Source organism: Crassostrea angulata, chromosome 6 (genome assembly GCF_025612915.1).
Source record: "Crassostrea angulata isolate pt1a10 chromosome 6, ASM2561291v2, whole genome shotgun sequence".
Lineage (NCBI taxonomy): Eukaryota > Metazoa > Mollusca > Bivalvia > Ostreida > Ostreidae > Magallana > Magallana angulata.
This window is the reverse complement of record NC_069116.1, coordinates 41304592-41328968: the sequence shown is the minus strand read 5'-3', so window position 1 is coordinate 41328968 and position 24377 is coordinate 41304592. Positions and strand designations below refer to the sequence as shown.

The following is a 24377-nucleotide window of genomic DNA, read 5'->3' as shown; positions in this document are numbered from 1 at the left end:
GCGAAGGTGCGACGGCGAAGGAGCGAAGATGCGACAACCAAGCGCGAAGATGCGAAGGCGAAAGGGCGAAGTTGCGAAGCCAAAGGAGCGATACTACTATCGCTCCATCGCAACTGTATATTGACGATTCGAAAAATTATGGTGTTCCGATGGGGCCACTTCGACCTTCGCACTTTCGCCTTTAGGTCGAAGATGCGAGAGTGCAAAGTTGCGAGGGCGAAAGTGCGAGAGTGCGACGGCGAAGGAGCGGAAGTGCGAAGATGCGACGACATGTTCTACATATGAAACATTTGGAGGCCATTCCTATATGACCGTGTAAAATGTTGACTTTTCGGTCACCCTTTTGTCTACGATTTCAATATGTCAAACATTCAATTCACAGAAGTCTTCCTTAAACTCTATTTAAAATTCAATCATTGTCAACACTCTTTTTATAAATTCAGTAATAAAACTCATTTTGTATTCGTTTCGTTGATTATTAAACTCTCATAGTTACACTGTAAAACTAATTCCTCTGAATTTAACTTAACTTGTTAAAAAGCTCAAAAGGGGTGCGTATGGGGGGGGGGGGGGGTAGATAAAGGGGTGTGGTTTGTGTCTTTATACTTTGCACACATCCAGTTTTCTCTTAATTTTGATCATTCTCTCTTAAAGCAATACAATTTTTATCTCATAGCATCTGTTTCAGGTTTTACCTGTGTGTGAGTACTTGAGAAGTCCATTATCTACGACGAGACTCCTTGATCACCGTTCGTTTCAACTTTTCATTTATCTGAACAAAAATGTTTCTTGCCAAATTTCTACTGGAATTAGCAGCTGTGTATGTAAGCTTAAGCTCTTGTACGGCACATAACGATAACACAGGTACGTCTTTTTGTACACAAACATAATATTGTTTTATTCCCATTGAATTTTCTCTACATTAAATAATTCATAACGTTACAGTTTACATGGAGAACTATTGCGATAAGAAAATAAAGATAAGAACAGTACAAAACATAGCCCTGTCCGAGGACGTATTTTACCCCAGTGGATGGAGATGTCAAACCACGGTGGAAGCGCCCCCTGGTCACGTCATCTGGTTCAACTTTCATTATTTCGACGTAGGAAGACCGTCAGTGATATACTGCACCGATGTACTGAGAATCTATGACGGTAAAACTACCAATGATTTTGATTTTGAATTTGCTGTTATTTACAACAAGCAAAATAAGAGCCGTTGGATGTTGATACCAAGTTGGCTCAAAAAGTAAAGTTTTGATACCAGTTTTTGATTATATGTCATTGTATTCCATGACATATGACACCACAGAACTACAACTCAACATGACTCAAAGAGTAGATTTTGATACCAGTTTTTGCTTATATGTCATTGTATTCTATGACATATGACGCCATAGAAATACAACACAACACAACACAACACAATACTACAGAATTATAACACAGAACTACAATACCACACAAACTAGACATACATTGTACTATTATAATAGCTATAATATCCATTCTATATGATCTACTATAATATCATCATTAACATGGAAATTATTATACCGCTGCCTAACATTTCCCTAAAATTCTTTTCGTTGTATGGGGATTGGTTATGACAAAAGACCCCTCCTTAATTTAAAATAATGAGATTCTAGAATAAAACACTGTATATTTTTTAAGGAGATACTACAGATACTGAGCTATCTCCCAACAAGGGTTTGTGTGGACGACTCCTTCCTCGGCCAATAACTACAAGTGGCAACATTGCGACGTTCAAGTTCAAAAGTATGGTAGTCAGTACCAGTACTGGATTTAAGTTGACCGCCACGGTCCAGAGAAGTATGGCTAATATTATCATTCATCAGAGTTGAAAAGAAAATGAAGATAAAAAAGCTAATTATAGCTGGATTTCAACCAAGAGCTATGATTTAAATTTTGAATTTTAATAATTTTACAGAACCAGATTCCAAGATTTGTTCAAAAAACGAGTTTCAATGTCTTGATGATATCTGCATCGACAAAAAGCTAAAATGTGACCAGGAAGTCAACTGTCAAGATAACTCGGACGAGTCTGCACAATATGCTGGTTGTGAAGGTCAGCATGCACAGATGTTCATTTTGACAATATAAAAATTTATTTAAATAGACGAGCTCATGAAATCCAACACCTGTAGCTGATTTCAAAGAGTAAACTTCAAGTTTTTATTTTTAGGTATCCTCGCCAAATGGACGGATCTAAGTACTTTCGCTAGAGTTGGAATCATTGTGGGAACAGTCGTTGGAATAGGCGTAATTCTATGTTTATGTGTAACAGCTTGTATTTATTTCTCACCACAAAAACGATATAAAAGACTAAAAGATTAAATTCAGCTACTTTCAGTTTTATTTGTGTTCATCATTTAATAGAGAATCGGAAGGCCAAACTTGATTTATAGCTAATTTTCCTTCAAGAAAAAACATTTTGTTGATTCACGATATTTTTTTTTATTAATTAGGTGTCTTTTTTATATTACAACAATTATTCCAAAACACCGTGTGTTGTGCGACTATGTAGTGCGTTTTGTGCTAGTGTGCCTGGATCGTTTGTCACTGAAAGTAAGCTGTAAGTTCTGCCTTGTTTAGATGGTCCAGTAGTTGGTGCACTGTTTGAACTCTGTCATACGTTGATTGTGTTCATGATCAATTCTACGAAGAATATTTCAACTTATGTCCACGTAAAGTCCTTATATAAAGTCCTTTCCATATTTAGAAAGATACTGGATGCAGCGAACTTGGTTTTTATATTTGTATTGGTTGAACATATTGTTTTTATAACAAATATCATCAAATTATAACTTTAAAGAATCGTCAATTAAAAATAATTAAACATTTTACTCTCAATATTCGAAAGCGTCAGTTTATTGACAGTGGTATAGAATTAAATAAAAACGTTTTTCGTTTGAACAACTGTATCATTACGCCCTAATTGAATACGATACTGTGTAAGATAAACTTCGAATCATAGTTAAACTGATGCTTTGTTCCCTCTATCCATAATTATTTGCTTTAAGTAAAAATAAGTTATAAATCTTCCTATTTACTTATCAACATTTGATGTCAGAGTAACACTCAAATACGATTTATAGACGATCGGAGCTTTGTTAATGCGAACACAACCGGCCAGCCGTTAAGCTGTTTGACATATAACTTGAAGCTTACACGATCATCAAATGATTAAATCAAAGTTTTCAGTTATTCAGTTGCTTCAATCAGATCAGTAATATACACGTTTAGTGGCTGTCCTTCATCGCTATGAGGTGTATAACGCTGTGCAAACTCATATATATTGTCATCATCTGTAAAGACTGGCTGTCTTGATGTATTCGGTTCCCGACCAGATTCCTTGTTCACTCTTAGTACCAATGTACTGTAGCAGGTATCCTCGTAACTACATTCACCATACAGAGGCTCTGCTGGCTCTTCGTGTACACTTGGGTTTTCCCGAATCCTTGGTATATCTCCTAAATCGTACACCATATTGTGGTGAACGCGGCATTCTGTTAAAATTTTAAAATACTTGTTAAAATTATTTTATCTTATCTTATGTTTTAATTACTTTGTGGTTCAGTGTGTTTAACGTTACATTTTAATTAATTATTTTATAAATAAATGTGTCATGAGCAAGAGAGGAGATAAAATTAATATCATGATTCACAACCTGCTTTATTTCTCCCCAAGTGCAACCTAAAAAAGGCGAAATATATTTGATGCTCAGACTGATACCGACATTATGCACGTTAATATTCCATAAGTCAAATACAGCACGAATATAAATCTATATTTTAAAAAACCTAATTACCGATATAACAGTCCTATTCCGAATACAATACATACACCAGTGACACTTGCTGCTCCAATAAGAAATGCTATTCTAGAATTTGATTTCAGGGAAGGTATTCCGATAGCAGACTGTGAATCCCTTGTAGTATCTGTAAATACATTTAGAAAATTATCATTTGAATTTATGATAAAATGTGATTTTTTATTCTTTTTTTTATTCACACCTACCGTATATATATTAAAATGTTAGACTGATCCAAATCATTGTTCAGAAAACTTCCGCTCTGATTTTCATAAAACCGAGCGCCATACGAAACAAAAAATGAACATAAATCAGATATCGGTTTATCTATTGTTATTTAAAATCCAACAGACGAACTAGGCACAAAGATATAGCAGATGTCAGTAAGTACAAATATGAGATATTTTTAACGACAAACACAAGATCCAATTCTCTATCTCAAATTTGTGTGAGTGGCAATAAAACAAGTTGTTTTTTTTTTAGAAAAAGAAATTCTAACAGTCATTCCTGGGAGATCAACAGTAATTAAGGGGGCATATGATGCTTACGACTAAAAAGGAAGATAGCAGTAGATAGACCTGTGCTTGTGGATAACACATCTGTTGTAGTAGAACATTCCTCTGCAAAAGGCGAAGACGTAACGTTCTCTAAAAAGTTGCTAGTACCATTCTTTGTCATATTTAATTTATCCAAGTCCAATCTTTGCAAGCATCCACACACGGGATGACAAATCTGCGTTTCGTTACAGCTACATTTTGTCAAGCATCTTTTTCCATAATGATTCTTCGGACACCTGTCAGTACAGTTAAATCCCAAAAAGCCGGGACTGCATTCTGAAAACATTAATATTTTAGCAGTGACTGCTATGAAATAATGAATTAATTGTTTTGGATATGATAAACGTTGTCATTTTAAATATCACCGTACCCATTAAGATATGTAATTAATTTGTATTGTTTAGAATTTGTATTTTACAGCAAAATGTTCGTATGATGATTCCCTCTGTTATTATGTTTTAATTAAAATTTGTAAATTATTACGCTGTTATTTTAGACAATATCTATAGTTAAAGAGATAGTCTCTGAAATATACCTTGCTAAAAAAAAAAACAGCATTTACACTTCATAATATAAATTAAGCATTACTTAGGCAAGTTTATGGCAAAATATATTGCTTTAAAGGTACCATTCTAACATTCTATCTAATTTAAACATAATTTATTGAGAAATCAAATGGATTGGGTAACAGGCAAAGCCTATGTAAACCCTCTCCAAAACTAAAAGTCAAACAGTTGTGTTATATAATAATCTTTAAAATATTGTATTACCAGTTTACAGAGGAATATATTATTGATACATTTTGAATGCAAGACAAGGGATAATTCGATATCAAAAAATATTCTAGACTTTTATCATTCTATCTAATACACGTACCTACCTACACACTTATTATTCTTTTCTTCATAGTCCTTACAGCATCCCAGTTCTCCACTTTTGATAAAGAAATGAATAAAAATAAAAAAAAAAACCCAACACATTCAGAATCAATGTAAATGCTGCTAAAATTAAAAAGAAGATTGATCTTTCCAACTAGAATATTTAGAAATATGCCTGCATCTACTCTTCTGCAGATTAAGGACTGGCATTGTAATAGAATTTACGCATTCCAAAAGTACAGTATCTCAGTTTATCATTTTGAGCATTGTTCTATTGTATGTATAACGTATTAATAACTTTTCAACGTGTAATGTTGTATTTTCCAAATAAAATTAAGTAGTGATATTATTATGATAATATTGATAATCATCATCATACTCCTCCTTCTCTTCTTCTCTTCCTCATCATCTGTTTAAGTTAAAATGAGCAAATATTTGATCATGAACTAGTACAGTTTTGAAACTTTTGGAAAGTAAAGTAATCGTTATTGAAAGAACCCCCATCCTAAAAAGGGTAGCATAAACATCTGTAGAATATGTAAGTAGTCAAATCGAAATGTAAATATGAAAAGCAATCTTCACACGATCGTGAACATTATTTTGATTTTATTTATGAATTCTTATGAGTGTTTAGTAAAACTGGGTCATTATTTTTATTAACACCATGTATCCCAAAGAAAAATAACTATTTGCATGATAAACATTTGATGGAATTTTATTATAATAATTATATAATGGTGTCTGAGATCAAGCCCTTAAAGGTCTAGATAGAAACGGAAGATCAGTATGAATATAATATAAAAGACTACGAGTTCACTCTATGTATAACAATAATTTAAATTATCTGCAGTTAATATTTAGAAAACTAGACTTTACCTTTCATTTTTCTCACTCTTTAAACAAATATTATCTCCTTCAAGAGTGCAGTTAGGTGAGACTACAACCAACATTAACAAACAAAAGATTGCAATATCCATGCCGATGAAAATACCACACAAGCTATATCAAAATTATGTTAACAGTATTAATTACGCATTCTACATATCCATCAACTTCCTAATCATAATAGCCGTTTTTGATAATTTTGAAACTGAACAGGAAATTCAGTTCCATGTTCAAATATTCATGAAACGTACACATTGAAGTCTTTACAAGATTCAAATTGGTCTTCATGATCATTCGAGATTACAATTTAGAAATGTTTGAACCATGAATATCATAATTATGTTATATCAATTTAGAAGTTATAAGTCAATAATTTCGAGTTATACTTTTACCATGTTTTCAAGGAAATATACAATCTCATTGCCTTTTAGAAACATGGTATCTTGGGCCAGTAGCATTTAAAAACATATTTGTGAATAAAGATATTTTTTCGTTTCTGATTACAGCAAGAATTAATGATTGTTTGATATGAGGCATTTTATATGAACAAATATTAATGCATTCCAATCCATTTTTCCAAATATGTTGAATGTACCAAAATCAAAAAACAAAAATGTTAAATATATCTTAAAACATATTTTTAAAAATTGGATTATATTGTGTAATTTAGAATCCAAACATAAAAATCAATTAGCGACAAAAGTGTTATGCTTCATAATCAATAACAATGGGGTTTTCCTTCATATTGATGGACATTATATATTATTTTAACATTTATCGTGAATATTGATGCCTGTTAACATGCATTGTTAACGGTTAATTTTTTATCCTTCTAACACGGAATTGAATGTTAAGTTAATACACATGCACATTTATATTTGATGTGCTACTTTGAAAATGATATTTTTTATGTTATACCCTGAAACTGTTAACATGTTTATCATAATAACGCTAATGTGCATCATGGAATGTACTAGCAGAGCAATTGCCGTTTATAACTCCATGATCACTGAAACATGATTTTCACCGTAAGAGTAACTGTTGTTGTAATGTCTCTTCATCTAGTTTTGCTTAAATGTTTGTTTCGCTTACAACGTATTTCGTTATTTAAAAAACTAACAAAAAATTACTTTCTTTCATTACTTAACATGCTCTCCTGAAAATTTCACTATTAAATCTTTGTCATTTACTTTTGGGGTTTTGTTTCATAAGATACTGACTAACCGACGTCATACACCTCCACACCAAAAAAAAAAAACATGTAATAAAAACCCAAATAAAACTATTAAATAAATATAATCCTCCTGCCATACAAGGGTTGCATCCTACTGCGTTCATGAAAAATGCAAAACGCCGAGGTGCACGCACTAGAATCTTCTAAAGCGGCGCGAAAACGCAGCGGTATTATCATTTGTCGCAATAGGGTCGCATACAGCGCAATTGATGGCGCTTACTTTAAGCATGCTCAAAAAACGGGCCATGGCTAAGCCTTTTAATAAACATGCAGTAGAAACGAAGTAGAAATGTGATTCCTTGGAAGCACAGTAAGGTCTATGGCAGCGCCACTAGAGCTCTGTTGGCGCACTCAAGAAACGCAAATAAATGCAGAGTCTACGCAGTGAAAAGTCAGACCTTTCGGAATTTTGGACTATTTATGAATATAAACATAAGTTGTAACAATCCCGACACCTTGCTCTGATAGTCCGACTTAAACATTAGCGTGCAGGTATAGTCATGGGTGTTTGAAACTAGTATTGACTTGTACAGTTGCGGATGTAAGCTGTCAAGAGAATATGATGTTTATTATCATTTATCAGAGTTGAACAGAAAATGAGAGAAAAGCTAATTATAGTTGGATTTCAACCAAGAGATATGATTTAAATTTTAGATTTTAATAATTTTGCAGAACCAGACTCCACGATTTGTTCAGAAAACGAGTTTTAATGTCTTGATGATATCTGCATCGACAAAAAGCTAAAATGTGACCAGGAAGTCAACTGTCAAGATAACTCGGACGAGTCTGCGCAATATGCTGGTTGTGAAGGTTAGCATGCACAGATGTTCATTTTGACCCTAATAAAAATATTTTAATAGACGAGCTCATGAAATCCAACACGTGTAGCTAATATCAAAGAGAGTAAACATCGAGTTTTTATTTTTAGGAATACTCGCCAAATGGACAGATCTAAGTACTTTTGCTAGAGTTGGAATCATTGTGGGAACAGTTGTTGGAATGGGCTTAATTCTATGTTTATGTGTAACAGCTTGTATTTATTTCTCCCCACAAAAACGATATAAAAGACTAAAAGATTAAATTCAACAAATTTCAATTGTATTTGTGTTCATTATTTATTACGGGTTGAACATATTGTTTTTATAACAAATATCATCAAATTATTATTTCAAAGTATCGCCAATTAAAGACAATCACGGGAAATCATACATTTCACTCTAAATGTTCAAAAGCGTCAGTTTATTGCCAGTGGTATAAATTTAATTAATATATTCTCCCTCAATACGTTATTGTCCGAATACAAAACAATAAAGTGTTAACTGAATAAAAACAATAAGTATTGCATAGGTAAGCTACCCGGTAACGTTTATTTTATTTTACACAACACATACAAACATCGATTTGTCAGCCTCAAATCACCGCGTTCCATTTCATCTTCCATTTTACCTTACTTAAATCACAACTAGAGAGCGAAGTTAGAGTGCCACGTCAACACATGTTCCTACTATTTACATTACCTGATCACGTGATCCGAAACCGAATACGAGTACGTATGAAAACCCATCACGCACATAGTTTTTAAATAAAAAAAACGTGGTTTTTTAATGACTGTATCAGTACGCTCTGAGTGAATACGATTTTGTGTTGAATAAACTTTGAATCGTAGCTTAACTGATTCTATGGTCCATATGTCCATAATAATTTGCTATTAATAGTAAAGATAAGTTATTAATCTTCCTATTTACATATCAACATTTTATGTCAGAGTAACAATCCAATACGATTTATAGACAACTCGGAGCTTTGTTAATAAGAACGTCTAACACACCCGGCCAGCTGTTAAGCTGTCTGACATATTACATGAAGCTTATACTATCATCAAATGGATAAAGTTTTCAGTTATTCAGTGGCTTCAATCAGATCAGTAATATACACGTTTGGTGGCTGTCCTCCATCACTATGATGTGTATAACGCTGTGCAAACTCATATATATTGTATTCATCTGTAAAGACTGGCTGTCGTGATGTATTCGGTTCTCGACCAGATTCATTGTTCACTCTTAGTACCAATGTACTGTAGCAAGTGTCCTCGTAACTACATTCTCCATACAGAGGCTCTGCTGGCTCTTCGTGTACACTTGGGTTTTCCCGAATCCTTGATGTATCTTCTAAATCATACACCATGTTATGATGAATGCGACTTCCTGTCAACATTTAGAAATACTTGTTTAGAACTTTTACCTTTTTGAAAACTTGTGATTCAGTGTGTTTTACGTTACATCACATAGTGTGTCAAAAAACGAGAAAAGAGATAAAATTAAAATTCATCACCTGCTTTTTTTCTTCCAAAGTGCAGCCTACAAAAGGCGAGATATATTTTATCCTCAGACAAATACCGGTATTATTCACGTTAATATTCATAATATCATACACAGGAAAAACAAAATTCTTTACTATATAAAACTTCATTACCTATATAACAGTCCTATTCCGGACACAATACACACACAGGTGACACTTGCTGCTCCAATAAGAAATTCTATTTTGAACTTTGCTTCTAGAGGAGCTGTAGAGGTCTGTGCAGTAGAAACTGCGAATACATTTTTAAATTTAACATTTGAATTTATATTAAAACGAGAATTTTAATTTCCTTTCGCACACCTACCGTATACGTACTATTGTTAGGTAATGATTATCAGGACAGTGATCCAAACCATTGTTCAGATAACTTTGGGCTCCCAACGGAAAAGATTTTCATAAAAACATTTGCAATAGGAATACTAACGTAACTTAAAATAAAAGTAATTTAGTTTTTGATTTTTTTTAATTGTACGCACAAATTAGACAAACAGATGTAGTGAGTGTTAACAATAGTACGAAGATATTACGGGGGGGGGGGGGGGGTTAGAATAATTATATATGCCGTAGCATAGCTTCATACCGCTTTGAACGATTTTTTATAGCTCTATTCTATACGTTTCAAACAAAATAACCACCAGCCTTCAGCTTTACATAGTTTTAAACCATTGTAACTTAGTCATTTCCAGTCATTGACCACTGTTGTTAAAATGGCTAGGAAATGGATTGAGAACATTGAAGAAATTGGTGCTTATATGTACTAGTATATAAAAAGTTGTACAAAACTCGATCATTTTGCTACTGCAGGTTTTAACTGAATTGGAGAAAGTTTACAGGTCTGATAGATTATCATTTGAGACAGTTTGTTGGTAGAGAGAGAAAAAATATGACTAGCACATAGCCAAAAATGCAGAAAATCTGGCCGACCTGTGACTGTAACAGACAAGGCAAATGTCTCAAAAGTCGGAGAAATAATTGAAAGTGATGGCAGATAAACAATTCATAATATTGCAAAAGCTATTGGCATATTACTATCCCTGGTGCATTTCTTTCTGAAGCGTATTTTGAAAGTACGAAATATTTCCTGATGGATACCGCTTATATTAACAGGTGACAAAAAAAAGTTACGAGTACAAAACTCTAAGCAATTGCTAAAAATTGCTAAAAATGTTTCCTAAATTCAAACAAAGACAACATCCAAATCCTTTTTGTTTCTGATGACGAGATTTTGGTTCACTCTCTCAAATCAGTAAGAAATTGAAGTACAGATGATGTGTTGAAAACGTTTCATGACATGGCATTGATACATATTAAATAGACACATTGAGTCATTATTCTTAATTTAACTGAGTTTATATGAATATTTATTCATACTTATATTGATATCGTAAATTATATAAATCGGGGCAGAGTAAGATAAATAACACTCTAACTAAGATTAACTGTTGCATAGTTTCACTCTCAAAACAACTTCAGCTACAATTTTACTATAAACTCACAGCTTCATAACGGGATGATCTTGACTACAAGACACAAGTAATAGCTTTCTAAAAAACTTGCCTGACTGAAGAAAATTATTCAATTCATGCATGTTTTAATTAGGCTATCTTATCAGAAAATAATTTTTTTTTATTCCTTATAAAATAATTCTCCTACAAAAGTGAAAGGGGGAGGGGCAAATCCATGATATTTCCATTTATAATATAAAGTTAAGAAAAGTGACTGCTGCAAAAATAGTAGGGAGTGGGAAGCAGCCCTCCCCCCTCATCTTGTGGAATGGAAACAAAATATGGCTACTTAAATGTAATACAATACACTATACACGAGAACCAATTTTCTATCCACAATTTTTTTCAGTGACAATAAAAAAAACCCCGATTTTTTCAGAAAAAATAAACAGTTATTTTTTTTTAAATCAGCAGTAATTCAGAAAGATCTGATGCTTACGGAAAAAAGATAAGATAGCAGTAGATCAGACCTGTGGTTGTTGATAACACTTGTATTGTAGAAGGACATTCCTCTGCATGCGGTGAAGATGTCACGTTCTTTAATGAAATATTGGTTTCGTTGTTTGTCATATTTGAATTATTCAAGTCCAATCTTTTCAAACATCCACACACAGGGTGACATATTTGTGTTTCATTATCACAGGTGCATATTTTCCCGCATTTCCCCCCATAATGGTTCTCTGGGCATGTTCCAGAACAGTTCCATCCCCAAGAGCCGTAACATTCTGAAAGCATGTAACAAGTGTAGTGACCTGCTATAAAATTATAAATGAATACAAGGGTTGTTCGGAAATTATTGAGACAACTCGAATATTTCCCTTTCTTAGTGACGAATTTTGGTTAAAAATGGCATAAACATTGAAGAAACCCCAACGAGTAGCTAAACAAAGTAATATTAAAAGAATGTTTAATATTGTGTTTACAACGGTAGATAAACAAGTCAGTGGTCGGGATACCCGGCGCAGGCTTGAAATCAGAGATTGAAAAGCTAAAACATCTACTTTCTAAGTGTCCGTTGACTTACAGTTAATGATAAAAAAAATGTTCACTTTGCGACTAATTTTTGATCAAGTTTCACTAATGTTCGAGATGAAATATGAATATGGTACAAATATATTTACCAGGCAATAGAAATCTTACAACGATTTGAAGTCAAGGCAGCGCAGCGAATATACATCAAATTGGGGAAATTTTCTGAAAAAGACCTTTTAAGGACTCGCAATTGCTATAAAAAAAACTATACAATGACAAAGGATAAAGAGCTTCAGTTCATATTTTTTTTTACTGATTGTTTAATATCAAGTATTTTTACACACTAACTGTTGTTAGCAGTTCTAAAATATGTACAAATGACTGCAGAAGATTTTCACAGTAAATTGACTTTCAAGTAAATATAACTCAATTTTTTTTCCACAAAAAATCAAGAAAGAGAGAAAAATAAATATGCGCCGGGTCACTGAACGAAGGCACGTCGATCCGCTTACCAGGAATGATCTAATCAAGCCATGGACAAGAAACTTTTTATTATATTGATAAACTGTATCCTTATTAAATTCCAAGTGTTTTCTTGTTTCCTTAAAGAATTAGAGAAAATGTCTCAATAATTTCCGAAAATGTCTCAATAATTTCCGAACAATCCTCGTAGGTATGGTTAAGATATACATGTACATTGTCATTTCAAAAATCATCCTACACATTAAGATTTGTCATTAATTTGTTTAGAATTAGTATCTTACAGTATTCTGTTCGTATGATGATTTCAATTATATTGTTAACATGTCTTATTTTATCAATATTCAAAGAAACAGCTTAAGGAATAAACTATAGCTATAAAATTGCATACCCAATTTGAGTGTTTTCACACTTCACGTTAAATAGTAAAATTGAAAACCTTAGTGACACAGATTAAGCAAAAACCAGTATAAGATAACAGCAGTTCCTACTGTAAAGGTATAGTTTTATCTAAAAAATGTACCTACCTACACACTTATCATTCTTTTCTTCATAATCCTTACAGCATATCTCTTTTGCTTCAAGTTCTCCCCTATTGATCAAGAAATGAATAAAACTAAATGAACAACACATTCAGAATAAATGTAATTAAATGCAAGCTTGATAGATGTCATACCAGGAATATTTCCTAATCCGGACTTCTGGAGTTAAAAAAAAGATATAATCTTTATTTATTTTCCACGAAGGGGAACATTTTTTAAAATGAATAAAATAAGAAATAATCACGTGTTGAACTAAAACTTTAATAGTATTTACGCATACAAAACAAAAATATTTAGAGTGCTACAATATCTTAGTTTAGAATTTTAAGGATTATTTTATTGCACGACTAACGTGAATGTTTTTCTGTCTGACATTTAATTTTGTACTGTTCAAATATATGTAGGATCTCTCATGGTTTGCGATGGTATATGATTTTTATACAACAAGTTGTGTGTTTTCTTCCCCGAGCCTTGGCGAGGGGATAGAAAACACACAACGAGTTTTGGACACACAAGTTTGATATTGGATACGATCGAGCAACTTTCGACAGAATTATGGCCTCTTGACGTAGAAAAACTCCAGTTATTTGCAGTTTCCGCTTTTTTTCTTCGCAGAGGATGAACATATTGGAAGAAAATTTGGTATACAGGTTTATCATGATATCTAGGTCATGTTTGATATTGGGTACGATATAGCAATTTTCGACAGAGTTATGGCCCTTTGGGGTAGAAAAATTCCAGTTATTTGCAGTTTCCACTCATTTTCTTCGCAGAGGATGAAAATATTGAAAGGAAATCTGGTAAACAGGTTTATCATGATAATATCTAGGTCAAATTCAATATTGGGTACGATCAAGCAATTTAGTTGTTATGCTCTTGGACATAGAAAAATTCCAGTTATTTGCAGTTTCCGCTCATTTTCTTCGCAGAGGGTGCACATATTGATATGAATTTCGTATACAGGTTTATCTAAATAATATCTAGGTCAAGTTTGATTATGGGTATGATAGAGTTATACTCCTTGGACTTTCAGTTATTTCTGAAAAATTCAAAGTTACTAGTATTTGCAGTTTACGTTCATTTTCTTTGTGGATGTTTCCAAGGGAGGGGGGCATACGTGTTTCACAAACATCTCTTGTTGTATATTTCAGCTTCTGTTTAGGCACTATATTTCCTTATCACTGCGTGTCAGCCCCGTGCAACGATGTACGTAAGCACCGCACCTTAGATTCACAATAGCCCGTGCTTTATATATTAACAATAGCCCGTGCAACTATGTGCGTAAACCCCCGAAACTGGTTCCCTACCCAGTTTAAATGAAGTATATTTCTGCTCATAGGGGGCGATTATTTGATGCACCGGAAGTAGAAGTCTTACGACAATATAACGCATAGCTCTATGCTTAGCGCTTTAAAAAGTAAAAAACCAAGAGGCCAATGGGCCATATATCTCACCTGAGGACCAATAGGTATGATAAAATTAGCTTAATGGAGTCATAATACAAACTATCTAGACAATGTAGTATAATACATGTAGATCCTGTATAAATAAAAAGATTCCCCTGGATATTCTTATGTTAATATCATTAGCACATTTTCTAACAGGATGGTTTTATAGTTATATTACACGCTGAACATTGCAGTTCTCAAAAAGATCCTAAACAATTGTTTATATATGGGATATAAACCTATATTAAACTCTGAACCTCTTGTGAGGCCCAAGAATCGTCTTGGGGCCAAAGTCTAATTAATTTTTAGGACTCAGCAATGTGTCAAAATGATTGCATATAAGTAAAAATATATAAAATTATAATATTTCACCTTTTGTGAATGGTTTAAATGTTTTCCTTTTTAAAATTGGATCCCCAATGTGGATCTTCTCAAGATTTTGATTTGAACACATTATCTGAGGTTGCTAACTAAAGTTATAGCTTTTCAAAGCAAATGGTTTTTTAGAAGAAGATTTTTAAAGATTTTCCGCTATATATTTCTATATAAATTTTTGTCCCCCCACGTTGTGACTCCATCCTACCCCCGAGGATCATGATTTTAAAAAACTCTGAACTATCCTACCTGAGGATACTTCCTCACAAGTTTCAGCTTCTCTGGCAAATTGGTTTCTGAGAAGAAGATTTTTAAAGATTTATTCTATATATTCCTATGTAAAAGTTCGACCCCCAGTGTGGCCCCACCCTACCCACCCCCGGGGATCATAATTTAAAATAAGTTAAATGTACCTTACCTAAGGATGCTTCCACACAAGTTTTAGCTTTCCCGGCTGATTAGTTTCGGAGAAGATTTTAAAGATTTATTCTATTATAATATTCCTATGTAAAAGCTCGACTCCCCATTGTGACCCCACCCTGCCCCCGAGAATCATGATTTTAACAACTTAACACTACCTGAAGATGCTTCCACACATGTTTCAGCTTTCCTGGCCAAATGGTTCTTACGAAGAAGATTTTTGAGAAGTTCTCAAAAAATTTCAATAATTCTTTTAAAAGTATCTCCATTGAAAAAGGGCATGGTCCTTAATTTTCACAACTTTGAAATCCCTCTGCTTAAGGGTGCTTTGTGCCAAGTCTGGTTGAAATTGGCCCAGTATTTCTTGAGAAGATGTTGACAATGTGAAAGGTTTTCAGACAGGCAGACAGACAAAATGTGATCAGAAAAGCTCACTTATCTTTTCCCGAATCCTTGGTGGTTCTTCTTAACCATAGAAGATTTGTTACTCAGTTTTTTTGTTAAAAGGTTATCTATTACCCACCTACACATATATCATTCTTTTTAATAATCCTCACAGCATTCCTTTATTGTCATAATAATACCGCTTTGGATGAAGAAATGAAATATGACAAAATGAGCAATTTTCTTCTGTTGAAGTCGTCAATTCCAGGTCATGTTAGACTGTTTCGTTGATATTTTGTAAAGTTGTTTAAGAAATTTGGCGCACAAGATTGTAAGTTTGCAGGAACCAATCGACACGAATCAATTGGGATTTAAGGTCTGACGACACGTTCCTCGAGCATTGTGATCTAATTTGTATCTCCTCATAATAGAAAGTTCCGGCCGAGATAGAGTTCAAATGTAGTGAATTTCGCTATGCTGCATATTTGTTTATTTTTATATTAGCAACTCAAGTGTATTTTCAAGAAGATTTTATAGGAAATTGCATACTCTAGTTTTTTGCAGAAATGCCTGGTAAGGTATCCTAATGTTTTGCAAGAAAGCTTATCAAAGTAGTAGTAAACCATTAACAAATTCCTAAAAAAAAGTTATATAAAATTGAGGAACGTGTCGTCTAACCTTACCTCGAAATGCTATGTACAGATTTGAACAAAATTGATTATTCAAACTATATTGTGTTGAGTTGAGATTTAAAGTACAAGTGTATTGAATAAAACTCACAAGCTTTCTGAAAAGGGCAATGACATGTAAACCGATAAATAGTTGTATTGGAAATGTTAAAGCATATACAATGTATACATTTTAATTCAGTCATATTCTATATCATAATAAACTACATCTGGAAATAAGAACAGAACATAGTTTTGATCAATAACGACAAATTAAAATATTCTATAATTCAACATAATGTTATAAGTATCAACATATATTTTTTTAAAAAGTTAAAAAAAAAAAAAAAAAAAAAGAGTTTAAAAAGCGTCACGAGCTGGATTTGAACCCAAAACACTGCATGGTTGTATTTTAAATCCAGAGGCATTCAGAAGTTGGAGTTCTATTTGCTTTTCGCTATTCACTATTCGAATAGCGAATAGAATTCTGTGGTCGGTTCGCTATACAAATTATCGTAAACATGCTAATAAACATAAATTCAAAATTTCATATAAACTTAAATTTTTCATTGAAAAATCAATTTTATAGTAAATATTATCATTTGCTGACCTTACCTGAACATTGAAATATTGAAAACGACCAGTAAGAGGCTAATCTAGCCTGGTGAAAATAGGACAATTCGTATCGTACAGTTAGAATGGGATATCTTTCAAGGGGCTGGCTAATACCCTGTATCCCCCTTACCAAAGTAAAATTATTGCTGCAACAATGCCGCAATATTGCGGCAAATTGCAGCAACACATTTTTGTTACCAGAAACTAGATTTTGAGACTAGTGAAATGTTGCCGTTAGCTGCAACAACTTCTGGTACATGTAACATTTTGGCAATACTGCTGGAGTGTTGCCGCTAGCGGCAATAACTTCTGGCAACATTCTGGCAATACTATTAGAGTTATTTCTGTAAAAAACTATATTAACATGCACCTAGAATATTGCCACTAGCTGCAACAACTTCTGGTAATATTCTGGCTACACTCAGTATCATACTGCCAGAAATAATTTTCTGGTAACATCTACATGTATTTGATCATTTAAATCATAAACTAATTTAAACATAATATATATAATTCGATCTGGCAATACTGCTAGGCATCATATTTGATTTCTGCTTTAATTATAATTTAAGTAGAAGCCGAGCAGTGGAGGGGGGTTAAAAAATTGTCAATTATTTAGCTGATATGATTTCAGTTATAACACCTCAAAATTTGCCAGAAGTTTACCACAAACTTTTCTTTTTCCTCTGATTCATTATGCTTACCGAGCTTGCAAAAGCTTTAGCAGAATTTAGACTTATAAAATATTACACATTCAGCACAAGTCTAAAACTGTCAATTATAATTGCATGAATTGCTTTTGTATACATATTTTCCCCCAAAAAATAATAATAAGTCGAAAAAATTAAATCTAATAAATATTTTATGATTAAAGTCTTATTCTAAGATAGTCTCAATTAAAAAAATCCAGTGATATTCCCTTCAATGGCATATAACTGTTAATATGCAAGGTTACGATGTTTCACTATAAAAGACTGTTTGAATAACAACCCCCCCCCCAACTCATGTTTTACGTGAATACCGACCTGTCTGTTCTTTTGTAACGGTATATTCTTTTTTATTAAGTTAAAATGTCATGCTACTTAGATTTGAGTATCTAAACTGCTCGATGGATATTGAATTAAGAATTTTCGTATGCTGTTTGTTTCCACTTTTACTTTCGTTTCAATGTTAAGTTACGCGCGCGCTGATTAGTCGATCAAATCGCTAGCCGCCAATTTTCACATTCGAAGCTGCCATGTTGTCTGCCATCGAGCCTCCTGCCATCACTGGAGATGGTGAAATGAATGAAATACGGGAATTATCTGTAAACAAGGTGAAACAATACACTGTCAATGAAGTGTTTATCTGTAAAAAAAATCAACGGCTGAACTAAGGACGAAGCTGAGTGAACGAATCGAGTGTTGACATCCCCTGCACTATCTGCATGAGCATGTTTTTGAAAAAGTAAGTTTAGCAATAAAAATATATTCATTGAATGGCAGTTTAAACATGTTTGATATAAGAATATAAACCGAAAGACTGCGATCTACCAATATACCAATGGGTTTAACACTGTTTAAGAACCAAGCGCGGATCTAGAATTTTATTCCGGGGGGGGGGGGGGGGTTCGACGGTTATTTGAGTTTGCCAGGGGAAGGGGGTCCGAGGCATATTTTTGGTAATCTTATAATGTAATTTTAAAAAAATTGAAGGGGGTGGGGGTCTGGACCCCCGACCCCCTTTGAAACTGCTTAAAATCTGAAAACAATTGCCAATGTGCTTATATGAAATCCATTTATCTTCCCAGTAGGTCTGCCCTGGGTTACACAGACCTGACGAAAACCATGAAAAAAGCTGTCACCTTACTGATTAAATGAATGGTGGAACTGGCAACCAAAAAAGAATGATGACATAATTTGTTTAAGATTATAGAGAGGAACATATACATAACAGTGCTGAATTCCAATGTGGATATTGTTGTGATATTCTGATAGCTGTTTTTGTGATTGTTTATGTGTGAAATCAGAATGCCCACGAGGCTGACAAAAAGGACATTTGGAATGCCTAGGACTAATGCCTTGAGCAGTTGTAATACAGCAAGTGGTTGTGCAGGACTTGTGAACTATATGGTTTGAGCTTTGCTTACGGGAAACAGTGAAATTTTGTCCATATCCGTCTGTGCGCGTTGTGTCAATCCGTCTGTGCGCTTTGTGTCAATCAAACTACAATACATGTTATTCTGCAGCAATAGATTGTCACTGATTGGCTGAGTACTTTTAGTAAAGTTTCATCATGATTTGTTCATCATATTTGTGTTTATTGTATTTATGTGTTAAATTTAAAGATAATTAATTTTAACTGGTGTCCTTTATAAGCATGTTGAAATTCCAGTTTCAGGTCTCTAATATTATTAATACATTATATTTTTAATTCAATACTTTTTTTTGTGCATGTTCCATTGAATAATATAATTTTTTTACTTCTGTAATATTGTGTAATCACAAACTGTTTTTTATTTTTTATTTTTGAAATTCCAAATTTAATGTAATGTGAAATGTTAGTCTTGTTGTAACCTTTTTGCATCTTTAAAAAAATAAAACTGTAATGGCAATTAAAGATTTTTTTTTTCATTTTGGTTGTAGATTAATATAATATACATGACTGCTTTACTGTATACATTTATTATTTATAAATATTGCATATATTGTACCATTGATGCCAGAGCACAGAAAATGCATTGAACCAATATTTCTGCAATGTCATTTTTCTTTAATATGCAAATCTATTGCCAAAAAGGAGTTGCAGCAAAATTTTTGCTGTAACACTTTTCTGGCAATATTGCTGCAATCTCAAGTATTGCCAGAAAGGTGTTGTCGCAACAATGTAATGCGGCAACATCTTTCTGGCAATATTGCCAGAATCTAATTTGCATACGAAAAACGCTACTGCAGCAACATTGCCGCAATGTATTGCCAGAAAGGTGTTGTCGCAACAATATGTTGCAGCAAAACTTTTGCGGCAACATCTTTCTGGCAATATTGCCGCAATCTCATTTGCATACGAAAAACGCTACTGCAGCAACATTGCCGCAATGTATTGCCAGAATGTTGCTGCAGTATTGCTGCAATAATGCCAGAATGTGTTGCCAGAAGGTCAATATTTTGGCAAGGGCCCATATTTGGATTTTCGTATTTATCGGAGATGGGACCCCAGGAACGCCAAGTCGATCCTCAAAAGGAATTGGGTTTACATGACCAGTAAGAGGTTTAGCTTGCCTGGCGAAAATGGGACATTTCGTATCATACAGTTATAATGGGATATCTTTCAAGGGGCTGGCTAACACAGTGTATCACATATTTGGGCCTTCATATTTAATGAGGATGGGGCCCCGAGAAAGTCCAGTCGACCCTCAAAAGGAATTGGGTTTACACGGCCATTAACAGGCCCAGCTAGCCTGGCAAAAATAGTATGATATAAATAATAAGGAATCATTCTTCGAGTATTATGATCGAGATGATAATTTTGGTCGGGGCGTGATCAACTCCAATAAAGCCCAAAAGGCTTAATATAACATAATATTCAAAGAATGATTCCTTTTTACTAATATTTCTGTAATTTTATGTCATCGTACGATCGAATATTTAGATATAAATAAGCAAACCCCGCTGGTGCCTCAATTTGGTGTTATTTGAAGTTATGGGTGCAAAATCGATACGTAGCGTTATCATAGGCAAGACACTGGAAAATGTAAATATACTATTATAATCGGAATATCGGCTGTCCAGTCTACCATTATTTGGAATTGGGTTTACATGACTTACAGACATATGTGTAGATAGCTATTTGAAGTGACAAATCTCATGTAAATGGCTACAAATGTATATGTATAATCAGATAACTATTATGTAAAGTGACTTACATATCCATATCTTCTTTCGTCAACATGTGGTACTTGGTGAAATCAACGGACATTTAAAAAGGAGTAATTGTTCTGAATGTTTACATGTGTAAGGACATTCACATCATACAATTATCACAACACCCGTCTGACGCTTTTTAAAATCAGATATTAAAAGTCAGCGCTATTACGAAAGCCCATTCAGCTCATTTTCGTAGGTAAAATTTTTTTTTTCGCGATATAACGCGTTAGTTTCGCGAATAAACGCGAAACTTTCGCGAATAAACGCGTTACTTTCGCGAATAAACGCGAAACTTTCGCGATATAAACGCGTTAGTTTCGCGAATAAACGCGAAACTTTCGCGAATAAACGCGTAACTTTCGCGAATAAACGCGTAACTTTTGCGAATAAACGCGACATAAACGCGTTAGTTTCGCGAATAAACGCGTAATTTTCGCGATATAACGCGTAAGTTTCGCGAATAAACGCGAAAGTTTCGCGAATAAACGCGTAATTTTCGCGAATAAACGCGTAATTTTCGCGATATTACGCGTAACTTTCGCGAATAAACGCGAAACTTTCGCGATATAACGCGTTAGTTTTGCGAATAAACGCGAAACCATTATATAAATATTGTCAATTCATACAAAACCCTTATGAAGAAAAACGATTGAAAACAAACACATTTTAAGTTTTAAATCATAAAATACTTATTATTCATTATAATAATAATATCCGTGTTAGGTTGATTTTTGAAGACAAAATTATCTTTTTTGCATATAGGTATAAATAAAGCTGATTAAACTTTATAACATTTTTATATGTTACATGTATATGTCCAAAGTAGATAATAAGTTTGGGCATCATATTACGATTTTCAGTTGTTCGACGACCCTGTGTTCGAACAGGCATTCATTGATGATATTTTTCTTATAAAATTTATATAAATTTAACCGTTGAAAACCTTTAAAATCTTAGTATTATTTTCAAATGACATATGTGATAAATTTGGAGGACGAATTTACGTCATCTAGATTTGAACAAAAGCTTGAAAATTTCAATTCACAGCTTGACTTATCTTTCTGATATTAAACTAGGCGTTAAATTATGTCGCAGCGATATAACATATATAATAATGTTTTAAACAATGATATCCTTTAAATTATAAAATGATACTTAATAAAACTTTCAATTCGAATCAAAATTGTTATAATGAAAATATGTTGCTTTCTCATTTTCAATAATACAGCGCCCATTAGAATGTGAGAAGCGCGATGCATTATGTCCTTTGAAAACCAGTACTAAGATTTTAAACATTTCCTACGTTTATGTTAATTTGTATAAGGTTAAATCTAATTCATTTACACCTTCATATGATATTATTTTGTTTCATTTAAGTTGATATATTTGTTTTCAGTAATTATTCTTCATAGGGGTTCTTCTATGAAATAACAATATTTATATTTAAGTTTCGCGTTAAATCGCGAAAGTTTCGCGTTTAATCCCGAAAGTTTCGCGTTATATCGCGAAAGTTTCGCGGGTTTATTCGCGAAAGTAACGCGTTTATTTGCGAAAGTAACGCGTTTATTTGCGAAAGTAACGCATTAATAACGTATTATTAAACTAAATACATTTACAATCTTGATATGTGTCCCGAATTAGGAATATTTTTTCATCCAAAATTTTGCGGTTTAACATAAAAAACAATGATATAATCTATGATTGTTTTCCATGCAAGGAGATCTAAGTATCTTTAAAAAAGTATATTAAAAAGAAATAATGTGTTGAACTAGCATTGTGTTAGCATTAAAGCACATAAAGAGATTTGTTTGAATACTACTGTATCTTAGTTTATAATTTTAAGCATTGTTCTATTCCATGACTCACATGAAATATTAACTATCTGAAATTAATTATTGCAAGTTCAAACAGAATGCAATTGAATGAAGAGGAGTAACATTATCATGATAATTCTTGTAATCATTGTTATCATCCTCTCTATAATCATCATCACTATCATTTGTATAAGCTAATTTTTGAGAGAGTAAAGCTATCTTAATTGTCGGAGACCCCCAAACGTTCGTTTAAACAACTGTAAACAAATCAAAATGAAATATAAGGAACCATTTTTAGACACTACTGAACACTTCTACAAATCTTAGATCAATCAATAAAGGAGTTTTGAGCACAACTCCTGAAAAATACTGAGTAAAAGAGTGTCCATCATTTTAATTTATACTTTGTATTACAGAGATAAATAAATAAAGACATTAGAACTTTGAAATATGACAATAAGAAGTTAAAATTTCTTTTATTTTGGAACATTAAATAAATAAAGTAGTGTTTTTAGATCCAGCTCTAAAAGATCTATATAGAAACGGAAGAACGATCAGTATTGATATGATATAAAGGACTACGAATTCACTTTAAGTATAACAACAGATTACATTATTTCCAGTTATTATTTAGAAAATTAGACTCCAGTGAATGGAATGCTACATTATCTTAGTTTATCCTTTTAAGCAATGTTCTATTGTATGATCGACTAACATAAATCATTTACTATCTACAATTAATTGTTGTACTATTTAAACAAAATGCAATTAGATCTAAGAATAGCAGTTGCGTTATCACGATAATATCAAAAATATTGATATTATTCATCATGATCATGATCATGATCATCATCTGCATAACTTAAAATCAGCAAACATGTACAGTTTTGAAAAAGGAAAGTCATCTTAATTGACAGAACCTAGAATTCTCAAATTTATATTTTAGAAATAAAAACTGTACCTGTCTTTTACCTTCTTTCGACAGATATTTCTCCCTTTCAGAGTGGGAAAGGTGAAACGGCAACATACATTAACAGAACCTAACATTCTAACAATTGATATTTTAGAAATTAACACTTTACCTGTCCGTTGTCACATTCTTTGGACAGATATTTCCCCCTGTTAGAGTGGAAGTAGGCGAGACGGCAACATACATTAACAAACAAAAAATTACAACATCCATGCCGATGAAATTACCACACAAACAATACCAAAATTATGTTGACAGTATTGATAACGTTTTATATCCATTTTACATATGCATTAACTTCCTACTTCCAATTAACTGCCCTTTTGACAGTTTTGAATATTGAAACAGGAAATATAATTCCATATTCTAATATTCATGAAACATACATATCAAAGTGTTTACAATATTCCAATTGATCTTTCAAGTCAAGATTACAGGTTGTTTAGAAACTGTCAATTGTTCCATATGTGCTCTCCATGTAGTTTAAGTTCTGATCTATCACGAATTATACTCGCTAAGTCAACGTCAAAAA

General features: G+C 33.0%; 3 protein-coding genes across 4 annotated transcripts; 1 reads left to right on the top strand and 2 right to left on the bottom strand.

Annotated features, from left to right (window-relative positions):
• The first annotated feature begins 706 nt into the window (after positions 1 to 706).
• Positions 707 to 8509, top strand: LOC128187877 (membrane frizzled-related protein-like). Of its 2 annotated transcripts, none has more exons than XM_052858526.1 (5): positions 707 to 864; positions 946 to 1155; positions 1675 to 1833; positions 1952 to 2089; positions 8318 to 8509. In XM_052858526.1, exons 1-5 carry the CDS (start codon positions 783 to 785, stop codon positions 8467 to 8469), a joined length of 741 nt encoding a protein of 246 aa, XP_052714486.1. In that variant the 5' UTR covers positions 707 to 782; the 3' UTR covers positions 8470 to 8509. The 2 variants fall into 2 exon arrangements, with proteins under 2 accessions (XP_052714486.1, XP_052714485.1); XM_052858525.1 differs by lacking the exon at positions 8318 to 8509 and adding an exon at positions 2207 to 2376.
• On the bottom strand, positions 2892 to 6274 carry LOC128187880 (uncharacterized). Its single transcript, XM_052858530.1, has 6 exons — positions 6147 to 6274; positions 5273 to 5325; positions 4387 to 4668; positions 3833 to 3962; positions 3692 to 3717; positions 2892 to 3530 (listed from the first exon to the last, which is right to left on the bottom strand). Exons 1-6 carry the CDS (start codon positions 6245 to 6247, stop codon positions 3226 to 3228), a joined length of 897 nt encoding a protein of 298 aa, XP_052714490.1. The 5' UTR covers positions 6248 to 6274; the 3' UTR covers positions 2892 to 3225.
• Positions 8510 to 8829: 320 nt separating the features above from the next.
• LOC128187871 (uncharacterized) lies at positions 8830 to 24058 on the bottom strand. Its single transcript, XM_052858519.1, has 6 exons — positions 23958 to 24058; positions 13235 to 13299; positions 11726 to 11980; positions 9862 to 9979; positions 9721 to 9746; positions 8830 to 9593 (listed from the first exon to the last, which is right to left on the bottom strand). Exons 1-6 carry the CDS (start codon positions 24056 to 24058, stop codon positions 9289 to 9291), a joined length of 870 nt encoding a protein of 289 aa, XP_052714479.1. The 3' UTR covers positions 8830 to 9288.
• Positions 24059 to 24377: the final 319 nt, after the last annotated feature.